The sequence below is a fragment of the Hippopotamus amphibius genome, chromosome 6 (assembly GCF_030028045.1).
Source record: "Hippopotamus amphibius kiboko isolate mHipAmp2 chromosome 6, mHipAmp2.hap2, whole genome shotgun sequence".
NCBI lineage: Eukaryota > Metazoa > Chordata > Mammalia > Artiodactyla > Hippopotamidae > Hippopotamus > Hippopotamus amphibius.
Window position 1 is genome coordinate 128,913,349 of NC_080191.1, and position 18,868 is coordinate 128,932,216.

Genomic DNA, 18,868 nt, shown 5'->3' on the forward strand with positions numbered 1-18,868 from the left:
CCTTCATTTACACATGCTGAGCTCCTTACTTGTTGTATCTTCTCCTATGCCTAATCACACTCTGATTGAATCAATGTTGTTTACGTACCTTTTCATTTCCTTCACTAGCTTACAAGCCCAGAAGGCAGTGGCTGCCGCAGCCACATCACCCGGAGAAGGGTGTCCTAGAGGTCCCCAGTGCTCTGTTTCAGAATTGGTATAGAAATACTCTGAGTGAACTTAAGCAAAAGTAAATGCCTTTTTTCTCTATTCCATTATGATAATTTTTTTAAAAAACTTGGCTGATTTTTCTTTTTTCTTTTTTTTAAGTTGCTGCAAAAAGCTTTATTGTTCCCATTTGGTCCAAGGCTTGGGAGAGGGGTCCAGGTGGTTAAAAAGCTGCCTAGCGGTGATTTTTCTTTTTTAAGATAGATTTATCTATCTATCTATCTATCTATTTATTTATTTATTTATTTTTGACTGTGTTGGGTCTTTGTTGCTGTGCACTGGCTTTCTCTAGTTGTGGCGAGTGGGAGCTACTCTTCATTGCAGTGCAGGGGTTTCTCATTGCAGTGGCTTCTCTTGTTTTGGAGCTCTAGGTTCAGGGGCTTCAACAGTTGCAGCATGCGGGGTCAGTAGTTGTGGCACATGGGCTTAGTAGCTCCGCAGCATGTGGGATCTTCCAGGACCAGGAATCGAACCCATGTCCCCTGCACTGGCAGGCGAATTCTTAACCACTGCGCCACCAGGGAAGTCCCAACAATTTTTATAAATTTTTAACAATTTTACCTTTCTCATGTGAAAAACATACAAAATGAATATGCAAAGAAACAAATCCTTATTAGTTGCTTTTCTATCTTCTCTAAATCTGTAAAATGTCTACAGAACGTCCCTTATTTTTGCAGGAATTCTCTTAAATTAAAATTGAAAAGGATATATTGATACAAATCTACATTTCTTTGGAGCTGACTCAACTAAGAGTCCCTTCAACATTTTGGCCAACTAGCTCCCTACTTGGTATAACTTGAATTAGGCTAGAAATACAACACTTAGTTCACTGGAGAATAACTCTACTGGTAACTGGCTAGGAAGAAATTGCTCTCAGACTTTTCTAACTTGTACTTAGGAAGGTAATTCTAGAAAACCATCATTGTAGAAAATACATTACTGAATCTGTCAGAGGTTCTCTTATAAACACTGTAAAATAAAATGTGGGAATTCCATGGTGGTCCAGTGGTTAGGACTTGGTGCTTTCACTGCCGTGGCCCAGGTCTGATTCCTGGTTGAGGAACTCAGATCCCACAAGCTGCTCAGCATGGGCAAAAAATTAAAAAATAAAATGCAACAGATTAATTCCATAGTGAGACTAGGAATAAGACTCAATCAAAAAATATTGTAAAAAACAAAGGCATGTCCATATAATGAAATATTATTCAGTCATAAAAAAAGGTATAAAGTACTGATACACGCTACTACACCAACCTTGAAAACACTGTGCTAACTGAAAGAAGTCAGGCACAAAAAGCTGTGTATTGTATAATTCTACTTACACGAAATGTCCAGAAGAGGCAAATCCACAAAAGGTAGATGAGTGGTTGCCAGGGGCTGGAGGGATGAGGAAATGGAGAGTGACTCATAATGGATATGGGTTTCTTTCTGGAGTGATGAAAATGTTCTGTAATCAGATAGTGGTGAGAATTGCACAACTTTGTGAATATTCTAAACCCAATGATTTGCACTTTGAAAGGCTGAATTTTATGTTATCTGAATTATTTCTCCAAAAAAAATGTTTTTAAATGGGAAGGAGGAGGCTTAAGAGACGTGGCATGAAAAGAAATTGTTCTAAGGGCCTAAGAAAGGCAGGGAATTTGGTATTTATGTCTAGGCAAAGAGTGGAACAAAAAAAGCATAGGAAAGAATACTCAATAATTACTCCCTTAAGGGCCTAAACATTTAAAAAAATAAAAGCTTTTAATTACATTGCTCCTATTGTGAGACAAATCATTTTTGCCTTTTTTGGAAAGCATATGGTGACTTGTTCATTGTTTTTAGGTACTGAAAACATCGTCTGCAGACTTTCTTAGTTCTTTTAGTCTACGAATTGTGCAACAGCCTAGCTGCAAATCAAGTAATTTTATTATGTTGCAGCACTCACACTCACTTGAGCTTTGTAAGAACTTTCTATTTATTTGGAATAAAAGCACATGGTTTGCAGACCATGCCAGGAAACCAAATCCTAACCATCTATACTTGCTTCAATGAAACTCAAAGACGTCCCTGGATTTTCTTTTCCTCATTCTCTGAATTTTAATCTGTGTGTTTTCAGCCTTTGAGTTAACTGAGAAGCCTTTTCGTTCTGTGAACTAAGCACATTCCTTTAAAACCACAGGCATCCACTTCTCATTGGATTTATGACAATCACAACACTGGCATGCAGGTATTAAAAAAACTCAATTTGCTTTTCCCATCACACCTCTGGTTACCTCAGGGAACCCCTCTTCAGTGGAAAGGGGTGAAGGTAATTTCTGCCATCCAAACCATGTCCAAGTACTCCACAGTATTCTGTAGTGATCTATCCTTTCCTCTGCACATTTCTACAGCTCTAGCCACTGAACCATATTAAGAGTTTTGCCTTCCAGAAGAAGGTGGAATTTCAAAGAAAAGTGGTTCTAACAGACAGCAGCCCCTTCTTTAGAATAGCTCCCTTAGGATACGCCTTTCTGCAGCCTGATGAGTCTATGAATTAAACTATTTTCTTTTCTTTCAAAAAATATTTATTTATTTATTTTTGGCTGCATCAGGTCTTACTTGAGACATGCGGGATCCCCTGCTGCAGTATGTGGGCTTCTCTCTAGTTGTGGTCCCTGTGCTCATTAGCCCTGTATCATGTGGGATCTTAGTTCCCCAGCTAGGGATTGAACTCGCATCCCCTGCATTGGGAGGGGGATTCTTAACCACTGGACCACCAGGGAAGTCCCTGAATTAAACTATTTTCAAGGATGGAATGGCCTGAGAGCATCTAAACTTTAGGACTTTACACTTTGTTCAACATACAATATGGGTTAGTCTAAGCATTTAATAAATATTTAACACGACGGAGTCAGTACCTTTGTAAAAAAAAAAAAAAAAAAGAGCTAGAAGAGGTTTTAAAATTTGCTTTGTTTTCCTGTCAACACAATGCCAAACATAAATGCGTGGATTATAGCTCAAAGTAAAAGAGTAAAGAGTAAGAAAAATTAAGAATAAAAGAGGTAAAAGATCTCACAGGGTTTGTGAGAAAAGGCAAAAATCCTTTTCTCAGCATTGACTCTCTTTTTAGCTGGTTGTTGGGCAGACTGTTCTGCAGAAGATATGATAACTGCAGGAGAGGAAAGTGAAAATTGTAGTCTTTGCAACTAAAAAACATCAATTTATGTTCAAGTATAATAAAAGTGCATAGCCTCCCACTCAGCCACATAATTAGCAATATTTCTAATGATAAACATAATTTACACTATAATTATTTAAAAAACTTATAAAAAGTGAATTTGGTTTAAAGTGGCAACAACCAGTAGAAACCAAGTTTCAGAGTACATTAATGTGGATATTTGTATTCCTGATGCTTCTTTTTACTTTAGGTCCATTATGGAAATAAAATTACTTTTGCTACATTTCCCCATTATGGTAAGTAGAACCTTATGGACTCATTGCTATCAAACATAATTAAGTCATTTGAGTTCCTGAGTAGAGAGGACTGGAGCTATACAAACATAAAAAAAGAGCCATTAGTATTCAGTGATCGAATCACTAAATATATATATATTATTGTCATAAAGTATATCATTGTTTTCTCATCTTGAAATAGTATATACTATTTTGCAAAGCTGAGAAATAATGGGTTTCTTCTGCTTTTATAATGAAAACATTGCTCTTGAAGTTTGTAAAGTTCACTGAAGTAACCACATTAATGGTGAAGCTTGGCTTGCTTGTTTTGTTTTTAAGGAAAGTATTTAGGTTTGAACAGTTATGATGGTTTTAAAAATATATTTAAACTAGAGGCAATGCAGTATAATACCGTTTTTACCAAAATATTTTCCACCATTAGTGAAAGAAAGGAAAAGAGATGGCAGTAACCTATTACTACGGAAACTGTGGAAAGGTAAGCTAAAGAGAGAGGTAATATATATTAAAAAAAAAGAAATAAGTACAGAGAAGTGTGTGTAAATTATAGCAGGAAGATTTTAATACAGCAGCTGACAGATCTTCCTGACCATGAAGGCTGTGAGAAACTACAAAGAAGTATTATGTGTTTTCCCTTGGAGATTAAAAACAACTCCATTTAGATATAATATTACCTAGAAAAAGAGACCTGGCTTAGCTAATATCTTGAGATTCCCATGTGTCTTTCACTAGTGTGGACGAAAAAAGGCAGAAAAAAGTACTGTAGGTAAAACTCTCAGCCTGTCTACCAGAGTCCTTTGGGGACTAGGCAGTTTTGAATAGCTGAGTTTTCTAGAGAGTTATATCATTCTAAGAAGTAAAATTTTCTATGAAGGTACTACTAAAAATGTATTTAAGTTCCCTGATCTTTTTTCTTCTTCCTTTAGACTTAAAAAATTTAATATAAATTATTCAAACTCAGTATAGAAATTAAGACAGAAAAGAAACAGCCATAATCCTACCACCCAGAAAGCAGCAGGTAATATTTTTTGTTTATTTTTTTAAAATACATTTTATTTGTTTATTTATTTAATTTATTTATTAGCTGTGTTGGGTCTTCGTTGCTGCAGGCTTTCTCTAGTTGCGGTGAGTGGGGGCTCCTCGTCATTGTGGTGTGTGGGCTTCTCATTGCAGTGACTTTTCCTGTTGCAGAGCATGGGCTCTAGGTGCGCAGGCTTCAGTAGTTGTGGCACATGGGCTCAATAGTTGTGTCTCCGGCTCTAGGGCACAGGTATAGTAGTTGTGGCGCATGGGCTTAGCAGCTCTATGGCATGTGGTATCTTCCTGGGGCAGGGATCAAAACTGTGTCCCTGGCATTGGCAGCTGGATTCTTTTTTTTTTTTTATAGTTGTGGCACATGGGCTTAGTTGCTCCATGGCATGTGGAATCTTCCCAGGGCAGGGCTCGAATCCGTGTCCCCTGCATTGGCAGGTAGATTCTTTACCACTGCGCCACCTAGGAAGTCCAGCAGCTGGATTCTTAACCACTGTGCAACCAGGGAAGTCCCTACACACACTCTTATTTAATGATTTTTCAAATTTTCCTTCGTATCAGGTTCTCACTTTTCAGTTTTGAAAGTATATTTTCTTCTTATGGTATCCTCACCACTTTTCTAGTTTGCTGCTTTATATTTACCTTAGCTTGGAAACATTAATAAAACAAGCTCATGGAATTTTGTGAAACACAGAGGAGACTTCCAATGGGTGAAGCACATGACTTTGTGATTACATATATTGATTATTCCCTACTCACAGCTCTGGGTTCTTTTTTTTTTGGAATTTATTATTTATTTTTGGCTGCATTGGGTCTTCATTGCTGCACATGGGCTTTCTCTAGCTGCAGTGGGCGCAGGCTACTCTTTGCCGCACTGCATGGGCTACTCCTTGTGGTGGCTTTTCTTATGGAACACAGGCTCTAGGCTCAGGCTTCAGTAGTATCTGCTCGTGGGCTCAATGGTTGTGGCTCAGGGGTTCTAGAGCGCAGGCTCAGTAGTTGTAGCGCACGGGCCTAGTTGCTCCGCGGCATGTGGGATCTTCCCAGACCCGGGATGAAATCCATATGCATCCCCTGCATTGGCAGGTGGATTCTCAGCCCCTGCGCCACCCGGGAAGTCCCTCACAGCTCTGTTCTGAGAGATGAGATATTACTATTCTGGCTTTGAGACATAAAAGCTATTACATTTAAGTCTAAACATGCATCAGCAAATCCTAAAAAATCAGCATATTTATAATCCAAAATGTTTCAATAAACATTTATTTATTTATGTTCTGAAATGACTTGGCTCTTTGTTTATGTTTTTGTGGTCCTTGATGATTTTCTTTACATTTATTGCTTACAACTTAAACCACATTGTTCCTACACATTTATTTATTTAATCCCACCCCAACCCCACCCCCCACTTCCCCCCTTGGTGTCAATATCTTCATTCTCTCAAAATGTTTTAATAAACATTTAGACAGTTACAGGTTGAAAGGCACAACCCAGAGTCAAGGAACCTGGTCACACAGGAGAGTAGAATAGTGACTGCATCTGCAGAAAGTATGTTCATACACAAGCTACAAAGAAATCAAATGTGCCATGAAACAACCAAGGCAGAGGAGTGCCTAAGACTGTGGGATGCTCACACAAGGAAAGGAAGAGGCTCATCAGATGGTCTGTTAAAAAAAAGGCGAGTCCCAGATAGAAAAGGAAGTTAGGAGACTAACTCCTTTGGGCCAACTCGCTCTGGCCCAAAAAGGCAAAGAAAGCAGAACATCAGAAAGAATAACAAAGTACACAGAAAGGAGACCAGGGGAGTTTGATACCAAAAAAAAAGAAAGAAAGAAAGAAAAGAAAAGAAAGACTAACATGTGCTTTGTTGTTTTGCTTGGGGTGAGAACAGTGGATAAAGAGGAAGAAGAAAGGTTGCCCTAAGGGGACACAGGGATATTATTTCTATCTTGGCTGGAGTCAGCCCTGCTTATCTCCCACCAAATGTGGACAAATAAGCCTCACAGAGCTATTTTTATCATATAAGCTTGGCAGGTGATGACATATGCTACTATTTCATGTAATATATAAAGTTTCCTTTTGTTTGTGAGGTTGTTAATATGAAAGCTTCATTAATCAAGTTATCACTATAATTAAAAATTATTTGAATAGTTTGCTAATATCTGTTATAATTATTTTGCAACTGCAGAACATACATGTATGGGAAAAGGGTGGCCCGGATGCCTGCAGGGGGATGATGGGTGGCAATTTCAATTGTGCTTTTCTTCCACTGGCCTGTTTTCTGCTGGGCTCTCTTGTAAGAGAAAGAAGAAACATGATATCACTTTGACCTGAAAATCTCTAACTCTTAGAAGGTAAAGAACTGATAGAGCCTAGAGTACAGCTTAGAGTCTTTCTAAAGGCCTGCCTGCATTGCTCCATGGCATGAGAGTCTCAGAATAAGGTCTTGGATAGATACTTAAGACTGAACCCCAGTTTCCACCTTTCCATATGACTTTCTCCTTAAGTCTCCTTGTCTCCTTATGTCTCCCTGTGTCCCTTACCCTATGAGGCTAACCTGACACATCAGCATCTGTTTTTCAGGCTAATAGCTTATAGTTACCCACTAAAAAACAAAACAAAACAAAACAAAAAAATCAAGTTCATAAGGAAGAAGGGATATTTGCTTGGAATGTAATAAACATGGCCTCTCTTTGCCTTCTTCATACTGTATTCAAACAGAATTGTAAAAAGTGACTGTAATTTATATCCAGATAATTAAGAATTGATTACATTATGCCTGCATCCATTGTTTATAAATACAAATGACAGTATGTCTCTTAGACGCTTTATGTAATAGGGAAAAAAAGTAGTCCTTGATAAATTACAATATAGTCACATAAATTTGAGTACTATTTAAGCTTATTAGTCATGGCAACCTAAACTTAAGCAACATAGTAAGTACCTACCATATTCATAGGCAACGAAAAATGCATGAACTGCCTAAACAATATAGCATTTAAAAATTCATATTCACTTCCAACTATTTTGTGGCTATTAACATTATGGGGTGCTTTTAAAGGTCAAAAACATTAAACTGTCTAGAAATATTCTGAATAATAACAGCATTGCATTATGAACTTTATTTTCAAATTTAGGTCAATAAGGAGGAAAATAATAAAGTCAGAAGAAGTATCAAAAAAAGTATAGTCATTTATATACACAGAGGATTTGAACAGTATAGATTCACTTCCAGTTGATTCAATCCTATTGACACATTTAAAATACAAAAAACACCTTAACTGTCAAGAAGCTGCCCACATTTAGCACCAGGAAAGGAAATTTACTTATTTAGCCTTTGATCATGACCTCAATATCTTGACACAGGAAAAGAAATTTTATGAAATCTCTACATATTTATCACTATCAATTAAAAAATTAATTTTGAAAAAGAACTGCTGCATATCATCAATTCACAAATGATTCAAAGGGAAGAAAAACTGGGACTACTTGATATTGCGCACAACTCTCCTACAGTGGTTTGTTTTCATCTCCTCCAAGGCTTGTTCCAATTGCTGAACCAAATGGAGCAGGGTGGCTGGGTCTGTCTGCAGAACGTGCGTGTTGTGATCTCCATTCTGATTAAGGTGTAGCTTTATAGTCACTGATGGTTTAATCTGCTGCCTGAGGCATCTGCTTGCAAGCTTGATTTTACATGGAATAAGAGCATAATGACTATTTAATAATCATGCCGAACATATAATAATTACATTATACCATACACAAAAATCAAATGTCAGATGAATCACAGACTTCAAACAGAAAAGTAAACTTTAAAACCTTTGGAAAGAGAAAAGAAACCAGAATGTATAGGCAATCTTACAGTATGGAAGGGTTTCTTAAACATGATATTAAAAAACAAAAACAAAACAAAACCCATGAAGGAAAAAACTGATAAATTGAACTACATTAAAATAATTAAAATTTATTTGAAGGATACCTAAAAATGGTGAAAAATAAGCCACAAACTGAGAAAAGACATTTTGTAACACATAAAACTAATAATAATTATTATTATTATTAAGAATGTATGAAGAACTACTCTTGATTTAACACAAACTCCATAAAACCAAGAGAAAATTGTAGAGAAGACCTACTGAAGCACTTTGCAGAAGTAACACAAACAGATAAACAGGATATATGTTCAACTTTATTAGAAATCAGGAAAATGGCCAATAAAATTGTAAGACACTGTTTATTAGACTGGCAAGAATTAGAAACCTGTCCATACAGAGCACTGTAAAGTGATGGTAATGAAAACTCTCATCTACTCCTGGTAAGAATGATGAATCACTCTGGAAAACGTATGCATTACCAGCAATTCCACTCCTAGGTATATACCTTAAACTCCTACACATATACACATATTCATAATAGTATTTGTTTCCAGGAGCCAAAAACTAGACATATCTCAAATATTCTTTAACAACAATGGATAAATTGAGAACATTCATACAATGAAATGCTTACTAAATGACAGCAGAAAGAAGTGAACTAGAGCAACATGAACTGTCATGAATAAATCTAAAAAGAAAGTGTTCAATCGAAAAAGCAAGTTGCGGAAGAATATATGAAAATCTAAAAAATATACAATTTAGTGAAAAAAGTATATGTTAAAAAAAACTATAAAGAAAAGATCAACAGAAAATTCAGGATAACGGTTACCCTTAGAGGGCTGGGAGGAGGGGCAGTAAGGGGGAGAGTGATTCCAAAGTATTGAATGACAGTACTACAGGATAAAGAACAGTAGTCCACAAAATATTTTTCCACAAAGTTCTTGATATGGACTTAATTTTTAAAGGGGATGAAATTCTGCCCTTTTCCCTATAAAAATAACAGCAGCAACTTTAAATAGATCGGCTCTAAAGGTAACATTCTCACCAGTCTCAGATGTATTCAATTTACTGATGCTATTAACAAGTGCTGGCAATTTATGAAGTAGGGAAAATGCTTCTATTAGAAATTAAACTATGATGAGTAATTTATTTCACATTAGCAACTGCATGATAATTAGCTGGCAACGGTCCATTTACTACCAATCTCCATGAGATGAGTCAGTTACTCAAGAATGAAAGGTTCTATATCCTGTTACTAGTTTCCTAGCCATTTATCTGGTCTTCATCTGACAAGTCTTCCTCTCTTAAGCAGAAGAATCCACTGTAGTTAAAATCCCTTATAATAATTTTAACTAATGAGCTCAGTAAATCCATTAGTTCTGTGAGTAGCTCTTTTTAGCTCTTAAATGCATCTTACCACATGAGGCAATATTCATTCAATATACTCAGTTAAATTGTATTAGTCCTTGCAGTAACACATCAATTCAAACTCATCTTACTAGGCAAATGAACTCTCTTGAATCTAATTTTAGAAAATTAAATTGCTTAAGTTTCTAACTTCTAAAAATGTCTTAATAATGGAAAAACTCAAGGTAAATTAATAAAGCCAAAAAAAGGACCTCTAAGGGCTACTGGATCCCAAAAGTCAGAAGATATCTCCACATAACAGAAAGGTACGAGGTACACTAGTGCTGAAGCTCATGAACAGGACCATCCCCAAACCTCCCCCACCTGGCTATTATGAGAGGGCTTAAGCGTAAAGCCTTAACCACAGTGATCTCTTCCTCCTGGTGAGTCCCACAGGACTTGTTGCTTATAAGGTCTCCAAGAGTGTGAACTGTCAGGTTCTTTGCTGTATCCACACCACTCGGCACATGACAGGTGTACAAGAAATATTTAATAACTAACACGTTAAAGAGCGTGAACTGTCAGGTTCTTTGCTGTATCCATACCACTTGGCACATGACAGGTGTACAAGAAATATTTAATAACTAACACGTTAAGGAGTTGCTGACCACCCCGCCTTATTTATATTCAGCACCGAGTGCCTATTATGTGTCCAGCATTGTGTTCGAGACACAGGGGTGAACGAGACACAGCACCTGCCCTCAAGGAGCCTATAATCTGTTTATACCTTCTCCTGTGTTCATATATATTCAAGCACTCAACACAGTAGGATATAACTGCTAAACTCTTCTAACTGAATTTCTATAACCTATTTGGGCCATTCAAATCAGGAAGAAGCCACTATTATAGAGGTTTACAAACTTTACTGCACATTAGAATTACCTGGGTGATGGGAGCTTTTAAAAATCCTGATGCCCAGGCCAAACTCCATACCAATAAATCAGAACCTCTGGGGTAAAACACAGATATCAGAATTTTTAAAGTTCCCTGGGTTATTCCTATGTGCAGTCAAGTTTGGGAACTAGGGAGCAATCCCACATATTCATTTGTTTATTCCCACATCCATGTGGGCCTTTACAACTTATGCTGCCTCCTCTGTCAAGAATATTACCATGGTTTTCTCTATCCATTCATTTTCTGAAATTTCACCTTCTTTCTTGAAGCTTTTCTAGATTGCGCCAGTGTACACTGAACTACCTGAGCTATAACTTTCTTGAAATACTCAGTTGTACCTTCATTTATATTCTTTTTTCCTCTCCAGAACCTTATTTCACAACCATCTTTAATTGCCAGTTATTTTGAGAGCATCTAATATCCCTAACCAGATAGCATCTTTTCCAACTGAGAAAGTGCCTCACACTTCTTTTGTATCCCAAAGCATTCAGCACAGCTCTAACTGGAGAGTGGATGACATTCAATAAACATCTATTAACTAACTTATCTGTCACTGCCTGAGAAAAGGCTGCACGCGATAGTCTGAAAACTCCCTTTTGGTTATTTACGTGGCTTTAAAAACAACTCAATCCCGCAAAAAGAAGGCAGACACAGAAGTATATTTATTGAATCATTCCGTGTGTAGAAAGTTAAAGAGCAGGAAAAAGTAATCTATGCATTAGAAGTCCAGATGCTGGTTACCTCTGAAAAGAAGGACAGGGGAAGTAATTTGGAGGAGGCAAGGAGGATGCTTCTGAGGTGATGGTCATGGCTAAGTGTTGGTTTCATGGGTGTTTTCACCACATGATAATTCATTGGGCCATATACTGACCTGTGTACTTTTCTATATATGTGTTTTATTTAGACAGAAAAATTTTTTAAAAAGCTAAGCCCCAGCCAATGCAGGGGAAATGGCTTTGATCCCTGGTCCAGGATGGTCCCACATGCCCTGAGCAACTAAGCCTGTGCACCACAACTACTGAGCCTGTGCTCTAGAGCCTGTGAGCCACAACTACTGAGCCTGCGTGCCACAACTACTGAAGCCTGTGTGCTTAGAGCCCATGCTCCACAACAAGAGAAGCCACCTCAATGAGAAGCCTGAGCACCACAATGAAGAGTTGCCCCCACTCTCTGCAACTACAGAAAGCCCTCTCGCAGCAGTGAAGACCCAACACACCAATCAATCAATCAATCAATACAAACAAAAAACAAAAAAACCAAACCAACCAAGCAACCAAAAAAACAAAAAAAGCTAAGCCCCACTTTAAAAATATGGATAACCATCTGCTTTTTCAAATAACTATTTCTTACAAACGTCACAAATTAAACCAATGTGAACACATTAAAAATATAAGAAAATGAACGATTTGTGAAATGGTCTAAAAACGAACATCAAAAAACTAAAGTTTCAAACCAGAGTTTGGTTAAGATGGTAAAGAATACAACAAGGCTGAGGACATAAACCTAAAGTAAACCTTATATTCTATGTCAGGTTTAAAAAAAAAAAAGTCATACCTGTACATCTAGTCGCCATTCAAGGCTGTGGTAACTGGGAAGGTCTGGTGCCAATTCACTCAGGATAGTTCTGATCTCTTTTCTGTTGTCCAGATAAAGCTGAAGCAACAATTTGTTCAATTCTTCAGAGAATCCCAGAACAAAAACAGAGTCCTGGAAATCCAGTTCAGAAATCTAAAAGTGAATCAAGTTTAACAAAACATCAAAATTTATTTTTGTCTAGGAAATGCTGAAATATTAGATATACACAAAAGAATATGAAATCTCCTAATTCTTTTCTGCCTAGTAAAAGAAATAACACTGCTTGGTAAAAGGCAGTCCTTGCCCACTATTCCAAATTCTGAGTTTCTGATACATAAAAATAAAAATAAGCAACAAAAACAAAAATAAACTAGTGGGACTATTTCAAAGTAAAAAGCTTCTGCACAGCAAAGAAAAGCATCAATAAAATAAAAAAGCAAACCTACTGAATGAGAGAAAATATTTGCAAATCATATATCTGATAAAGGGTTAATATCCAAAAAATATAAAGAACTCATACAACTCAACAGCAAAAAAACCCAAACAATTCGATTAAAAAAATCGAAGATCTGAATACACATTTTCCAAAGAAAACATACAGCCAGCCAACAGGTACATGAAAAGATGCTCAATATCATTAATCATCAGGGAAATGCAAATCAAAACTGCAATGAGATGTCACCTGTGGAAATGGCTATTATCAGAAAGACAAGAAATAAGTGTTGGTTAGGATGTGGAGAAAAGGGAACTCTTGTGCACTGTTGGCGGAAATGTAAATTGGTGCAGCTACTATGGAAAACAGTATGGACGTTCCTCAAAAAATTAAAAATAGAACTAGCATATGATCCAGCAATTCCACTCCTGGGTATTTATCCAAAGAAAACAAAAACATTAACTTAAACAGATATATGTGCCCCCATGTTCACTGCAGCGCTATTTACAATGGCTAAGATAAGGAAACAAACTAAAATTGTTCATCAATGAATGAATGGTTAAAGAAATTGTAGCATATATATACAATGGAATATCATCCACCATAAAAAAGAATGAAAGAATAAAATCTTGCCACTTGCAACACATGGACTTCAAGGGCATTATGCTAAGTGATTAAGTCAGACAGAGAAATGAATACTGTATGATCACTCTTACACACCAAATCTTAAAAATAAATGAATAAAAATGAAAAACAAACAAACAGTAAAACCAAACCCCACCAAGGTCATAGATACAGAGACCAGATTAGTGGTTGCCAGAGGCAGGGGGTAGGAGGTGGGATGGGAGAAATGGGTGAATGGTGTCAAAAGCCTTTAAAAAAAAGCCTTAAAGAATGAAGGCTCCTAGTTTGGGTGAATCTTAGTGGGATACGCAGATGCTGACTGGACACAAAGAAATCATATATTTGGCCAGGAAAGGGAGTGGGAGAGAAAGGCAGGGAGTCACAGCTTTGCTGTCCAAAGGTTCAGTGTTATTGGGGACCAATCCTAACACTGGCACTGACCCTCAACAGAATAAAAGGAAACTGCCAATTGCAGCCTTACTTTTACTCCCTTATTGGACAACTGAAATGAGGAGGGGATAAAAACGTAGGGAAAAGGCAGAGAAAGCACAACCTTTCTCTTTGTTCCTCTTCCTTTCACTGTATTAACCTCAGCCACTTTATTTATTTTTTAAATATTTATTTATTGGCTGCGTTGGGTCTTTGTTGCTGCGTGCGGGCTTTCTGCAGTTGCAGAGAGCAGGGGCTACTCTTCACTGCAGTGCACAGGCTTCTTATTGCAGTGGCTTCTCTTGTTGGGAAGCACAGGCTCTAGGCTCACGGGTTTCAGTACCTGCAGCTCATGGACTCAGTAGTTGTGGCTCAAGGGCTCTAGAGCGCAGACTCAGTAGTTGTGGCCCATGGACTTAGCTGCTCCACAGCATGGGATTTTCCCGGGCCAGGGCTCAAACCCATATCCCCTGTATGAGCAGGTGGATTCTTAACCACTGCGCCATCAGGGAAGCCCAACCTCAGCCACTTTAGCACTCTACTTTCCTTGCTCTTTTCCAATTTCTGCATACCACCCTTTCTTTTTTGGGTTTGTTAACATCATTAGACTTGTTTTTGTTTATAATAACACAGGCTTGTCTATTTTATCCCTTGAACAAATATTTTCTGAGACCCTACTATGGGGTAGGTCTTGTGCTAGGAAAAGAGCTGAACAAAACAGATGGGCTCATTCCCTTTGTGGAGGAGCTTACAGTCCTTGGGGCCAGGCAGGTTAGGTTAGCTGACCAATCATATCAGGTGGTCTGTCAGAAGATTCAATTTGACTAAACTGAAGAGCAAGAGGCTAGCGATCTATTCTCAGGAGGAGAGCAGCCAGGAAAGCTCTGGATAGGGCCAGAAAGGATCGTTTAGGGCAGCAAAAATGAGTTCGCCATATCAATTAACGAACATGGATTTATGGGACAGGGCATTTGCTGTGGACCACCTCTAAGTGTAACATTTTAGGAAGCTGGACAAAAGGGATCTATAAAATATAAAATATATTTTTTATATAGTTGTTCATAAGCACTCAAATAATCTAATTGTTAGGGTGAAAACACCATAACTCAAGTAAGCCACACTGCATCTCTACCACTTCCAGCATTAGGATTCACTATCAGAATGTTGAACCTCTAGTGTAGTTTCTCAAATCTGAAACTTAAGAAACAGTCTCCCCGATCTTAAGAACCATGTGAAGCACCTGGCAAAAAGATTAATTCTCAAGCCCCTCCTCTGGAAAGCCTGATTCAATAGGTTTGAGGTAGGAGCCAGGAATCTGATTAACAAGGTTCACACGAGACTCTTACAAAAAGGTACGTTTGAGAAACAGTAGAATGGATAATATGTAAATTAAACCCCATGTAGCCAGTTGTAATTTTTCAAGTATTTTTTCTATTAGGAGCATGAAGAAACAAAGACTGGTACAAGATTAAAAAGAAAGAAAGAAAGAAAGAAGAAAAAGAAAGAAAGGAAGGAAGGAAGGAAGGAAGGAAGGAAACTTTATTAAAGTATAAAAAGAATTGCTAAAATGCCCAGTTTTCTCAATTCCCCAACAAGCTAGATACTGCTAATGTGCAAAAAATTAAATCATTTCATTCTCCCTCCTCTTAGGATACATACTATAGCACATGGTTTAATAACATGCAGAATTAGAGGCAATTCTAATTTATACTAACAAGAGGTTTTCATGCCAGCAGATCACATTATAGTCAGATTGTTTATGCATGGCTTCACTAAATCAATCATAAACCAGTAACAACATTACTGAAATGAGCAGATCCTGCCAGGACTGATGTAGAGTACAATGAACCTCCTTAAGGTCCTGGTAATACAAAACAGTCCACAAAAGCCCTCACCATGAGCTTTGAACTTTCAGTGAGGAGGTATATCAGTCCTTCCACACCATGTTGGACAGTGTCACTACTCACGCTGAGTTTTCCTGAAAGAGAGGAAAAAATAAGCAAATAAATTATCTGGTATTTATTTATTTTTTTAATATTTTGTTTATTTTAATGAAGCTGGTACAATGTCCATTTAAAACCCATATCCCAGGCCAAAAAGTACAAATAAAGTCAAAAAGAGCACTGTTCTGTTCTATACACTTCTGCATGAATAACTTTAACTGCTAATGAAAATTAGAAATTTTCTGAGATCTTCTGACAAGATTCTTCTTTCATCTTAAAATGCTTTCTCTTCAGTGAAGCCAACTTTGGAGTTAGTCATTATTCCCACCACCTCTGTCATTTTGACTCCAGCCTGATATTCCTCTTCTTTTGGTCCAGGCCCTCAGATTTGAAAAGTAGCTTCAAGTTAAGGAAAGGTCATTTTTCCACAGTTCAGTTCTCTGAAAAACTTCCATCTCCCACTGAAAGTCACAGTTCAGGAGTGAAGCAATCACATGCTAGAACTGCAGGGCCAACTGGAAAGTCATTATGAACACTCGCATTAATCGATCTTATTTATCACAAGCCTGCAAATGCACAGTCCTGGAAAAGGCAGCCTCTCTGTGCACACGTGTAATTTTTAAAAAGGAGAGGGTGTTATGAAGGGGGCTGAGGTTTGATCACCAAAAATCAGCACAATGAAAACAAACAATAATGAGTAATGGGCACTAGAATTCAAATTACCAGATGTTTTAAAGAGATGGGGTGCCAGTTTTCAATTGTTTTGAACACCACATTACGAAAGAACTATTTTCAAAAATAAAAAAAGATTAAGGGAAAAGAAAAAAAAATAAAAAGATTATCTAAACCGTTGAATGACCCCGTTTGTTCCTGATAAACTTCAATCACATCTTCTTCCTCCATTCCCAGTTCTTTTGGAGTGTGATTATCAGCAACTCTCTGACCTTCAAAGAGAAACCTGAGTGAATTTATGGGAACTCCCTGTCTTTGACAGTACGATTGCTTAAGTTTCTTGAGATGTGTCATTTTCACTTTGAAGTGAATCTCACTGCTATCCTGTCCAATAACTTTGAGTTTAATATATTCTCCTTCCTTCTTATCCCCCAAGTCCTCGGTTGAAGGTTTTGCCTCCTGGTCAGACATGGTGACGGTGGCTTCCCCCGCTGCATAGCAGCGGCATCGAGTAGGCAGAACCTCGCTCCGGGGTTTACAAATCCGTCTCTCTTCCCCCTGGTATTTATTCTTTTATGCAAATTCTTAAAGGTAAATATCCATTATTCCATGTTTTCAAACACTGCAGTTATTATAAAAGACAATTAGTTGGTAATAGCCTCCTGTTCATTCTCCACTCTCAGCTAAATGCCTTCAGTATTTCCCACCATGTAACCCTTACAAGATACAGACCCGTGGAGACAATACCAGGCGCACAGTCCTCATCTTGAGTGTGCACCTACTTCAAGCCCGTCGGAAGGGTCAATATCAGAAACCGCCCCTCGTCCATCGGGGTAAAAATACTGCAGCAGAAGCAGACGTCTGAACAACTAATAATAACCAAACACTGGCATGTTTATGGTTCACCCAGCTATTGCACACACTTGGATGCACGTAAGCATCACAGTATCTCTGGCAGATGGTATTATGTCCATTTACACGTCAGGAAATGGACTTAATACAAGCTTCTAAAAATTCACAGTACTTAGGGGACGGGAAGGATTTGCGACCCGACTGAACAGCCCTTCCGCTTTTATTCTCCCACAATGGGAATAATCCCTCCCTCTCCAGGGCGACAGAGAATGGCCCGCACTTCTCGGCGCAGTTTGCTGCGCTGTGCCTTCCCCCTTCTTACTCGCAGCGCCTTCGTAGATCTTGGGGTTAGAGCCACGCCTCAGGAATTCCACCGCAATCCGCCCAAACTCAGCGACCACTGAAACGGAAACCAGGAGACCCTGAGCGCCGGGCGCTCCCCCACGATCCCCTCCCCAGACCGCAGGGCACCACCCTCCGCCGCCGCGCCCCCTGACCCGCGCTGTCCACTTGCGGCAGGAAGGCCAGGTGCTCCTTATGCTCCTCCGACAGGTCCAGCAACATCTTCGCTGGGGAGCCGAGTTCAACCTGCAGCGCTGACCCCGCCCCCGCCCCCGCCCCTTCCGGGGCCTGAGTCCAAGCGTAAAGAGGTTCCGGCGCCTCGGCGTCCCCAGCTTTGGGTTCCGGCTTACGGCCGTCCCTACCCTCAATTGCCTTCCGCGGCGCAGACTGGCCTCAGGAGATGCTTCAGTTCGCAAATCAGCTGTAGCCTGCGTGGTGCACAATACCATGCTCTGAGGAAGGTGAAAAGAAGTTTAAAATTCAACACTCCCCCCTGTGGCGCTTACGTTAATAATATCAATAGCTAACATTTATTCAGCACTATGTCAGGAAGTACTGTTCTTACATTTGTTAACTTATTTAGAGTTCATAAGAACCTTATGAGGTAGGTATCATTATTACCATCAGAGACAAGGAAACTGAGAGGTCAAGCAGTTGAAAGTAACTTTCATAGAGCTATTAGTTTGTACAGAGCTTTTGTATATCTTATCTTACTTGATTTATCTCATTTAATACGCTCAGTAGGCATGACATCATTTATACAGATGAAGCATCCGAGCTCCAAAGACTACGTTATAAGCCAGTGACAGAGCTGGACCGAGATCAGATCCCTTGATCACTTGCTACAAAACCCATCGTTCTGCACAGCAGGCTGAAGCCTGAAGGTTTGTAACAAGTTCTGTGAGTGATTATAAATTAGGATAAAGACGATAAGGAGGAGGAAGACAGTGACCCATGCTTGTCTTTATTTTTATGTGTTGAGGGCAGTGTGAGAGATTGGTTCCTTTATCAACTCGCTCTTCTCACCTGTTGTGGTTCAAATATAAGAGACTACAGAATGGCTAATTGTTAGTCTTCAGGTCTCACCCTTTTGGTAGGGGAAAGCGTGGGGGGAAAGAGAGAGAAATGGAGACTTCACATCTGTGGTTGTTATA

The 18,868-nt window shown here is 38.6% G+C and overlaps 2 protein-coding genes across 3 annotated transcripts; both read right to left on the reverse strand.

The window, feature by feature from the left end:
• Positions 1-7,774: 7,774 nt before the first annotated feature.
• On the reverse strand, positions 7,775-17,994 carry COMMD2 (COMM domain containing 2). Of its 2 annotated transcripts, none has more exons than XM_057739883.1 (5): positions 17,870-17,994; positions 17,695-17,772; positions 15,801-15,883; positions 12,399-12,572; positions 7,775-8,351 (listed from the first exon to the last, which is right to left on the reverse strand). In XM_057739883.1, exons 1-5 carry the CDS (start codon positions 17,934-17,936, stop codon positions 8,154-8,156), a joined length of 600 nt encoding a protein of 199 aa, XP_057595866.1. In that variant the 5' UTR covers positions 17,937-17,994; the 3' UTR covers positions 7,775-8,153. The 2 variants fall into 2 exon arrangements, with proteins under 2 accessions (XP_057595866.1, XP_057595864.1); XM_057739881.1 differs by having other exon boundaries at positions 17,653-17,772; positions 17,870-17,991.
• On the reverse strand, positions 16,641-17,641 carry LOC130855858 (small ubiquitin-related modifier 1-like). The gene has a single exon (XM_057739884.1). The coding sequence runs from the start codon at positions 16,989-16,991 to the stop codon at positions 16,641-16,643; it is 351 nt and encodes a 116-aa protein (XP_057595867.1). The 5' UTR covers positions 16,992-17,641.
• Positions 17,995-18,868: the final 874 nt, after the last annotated feature.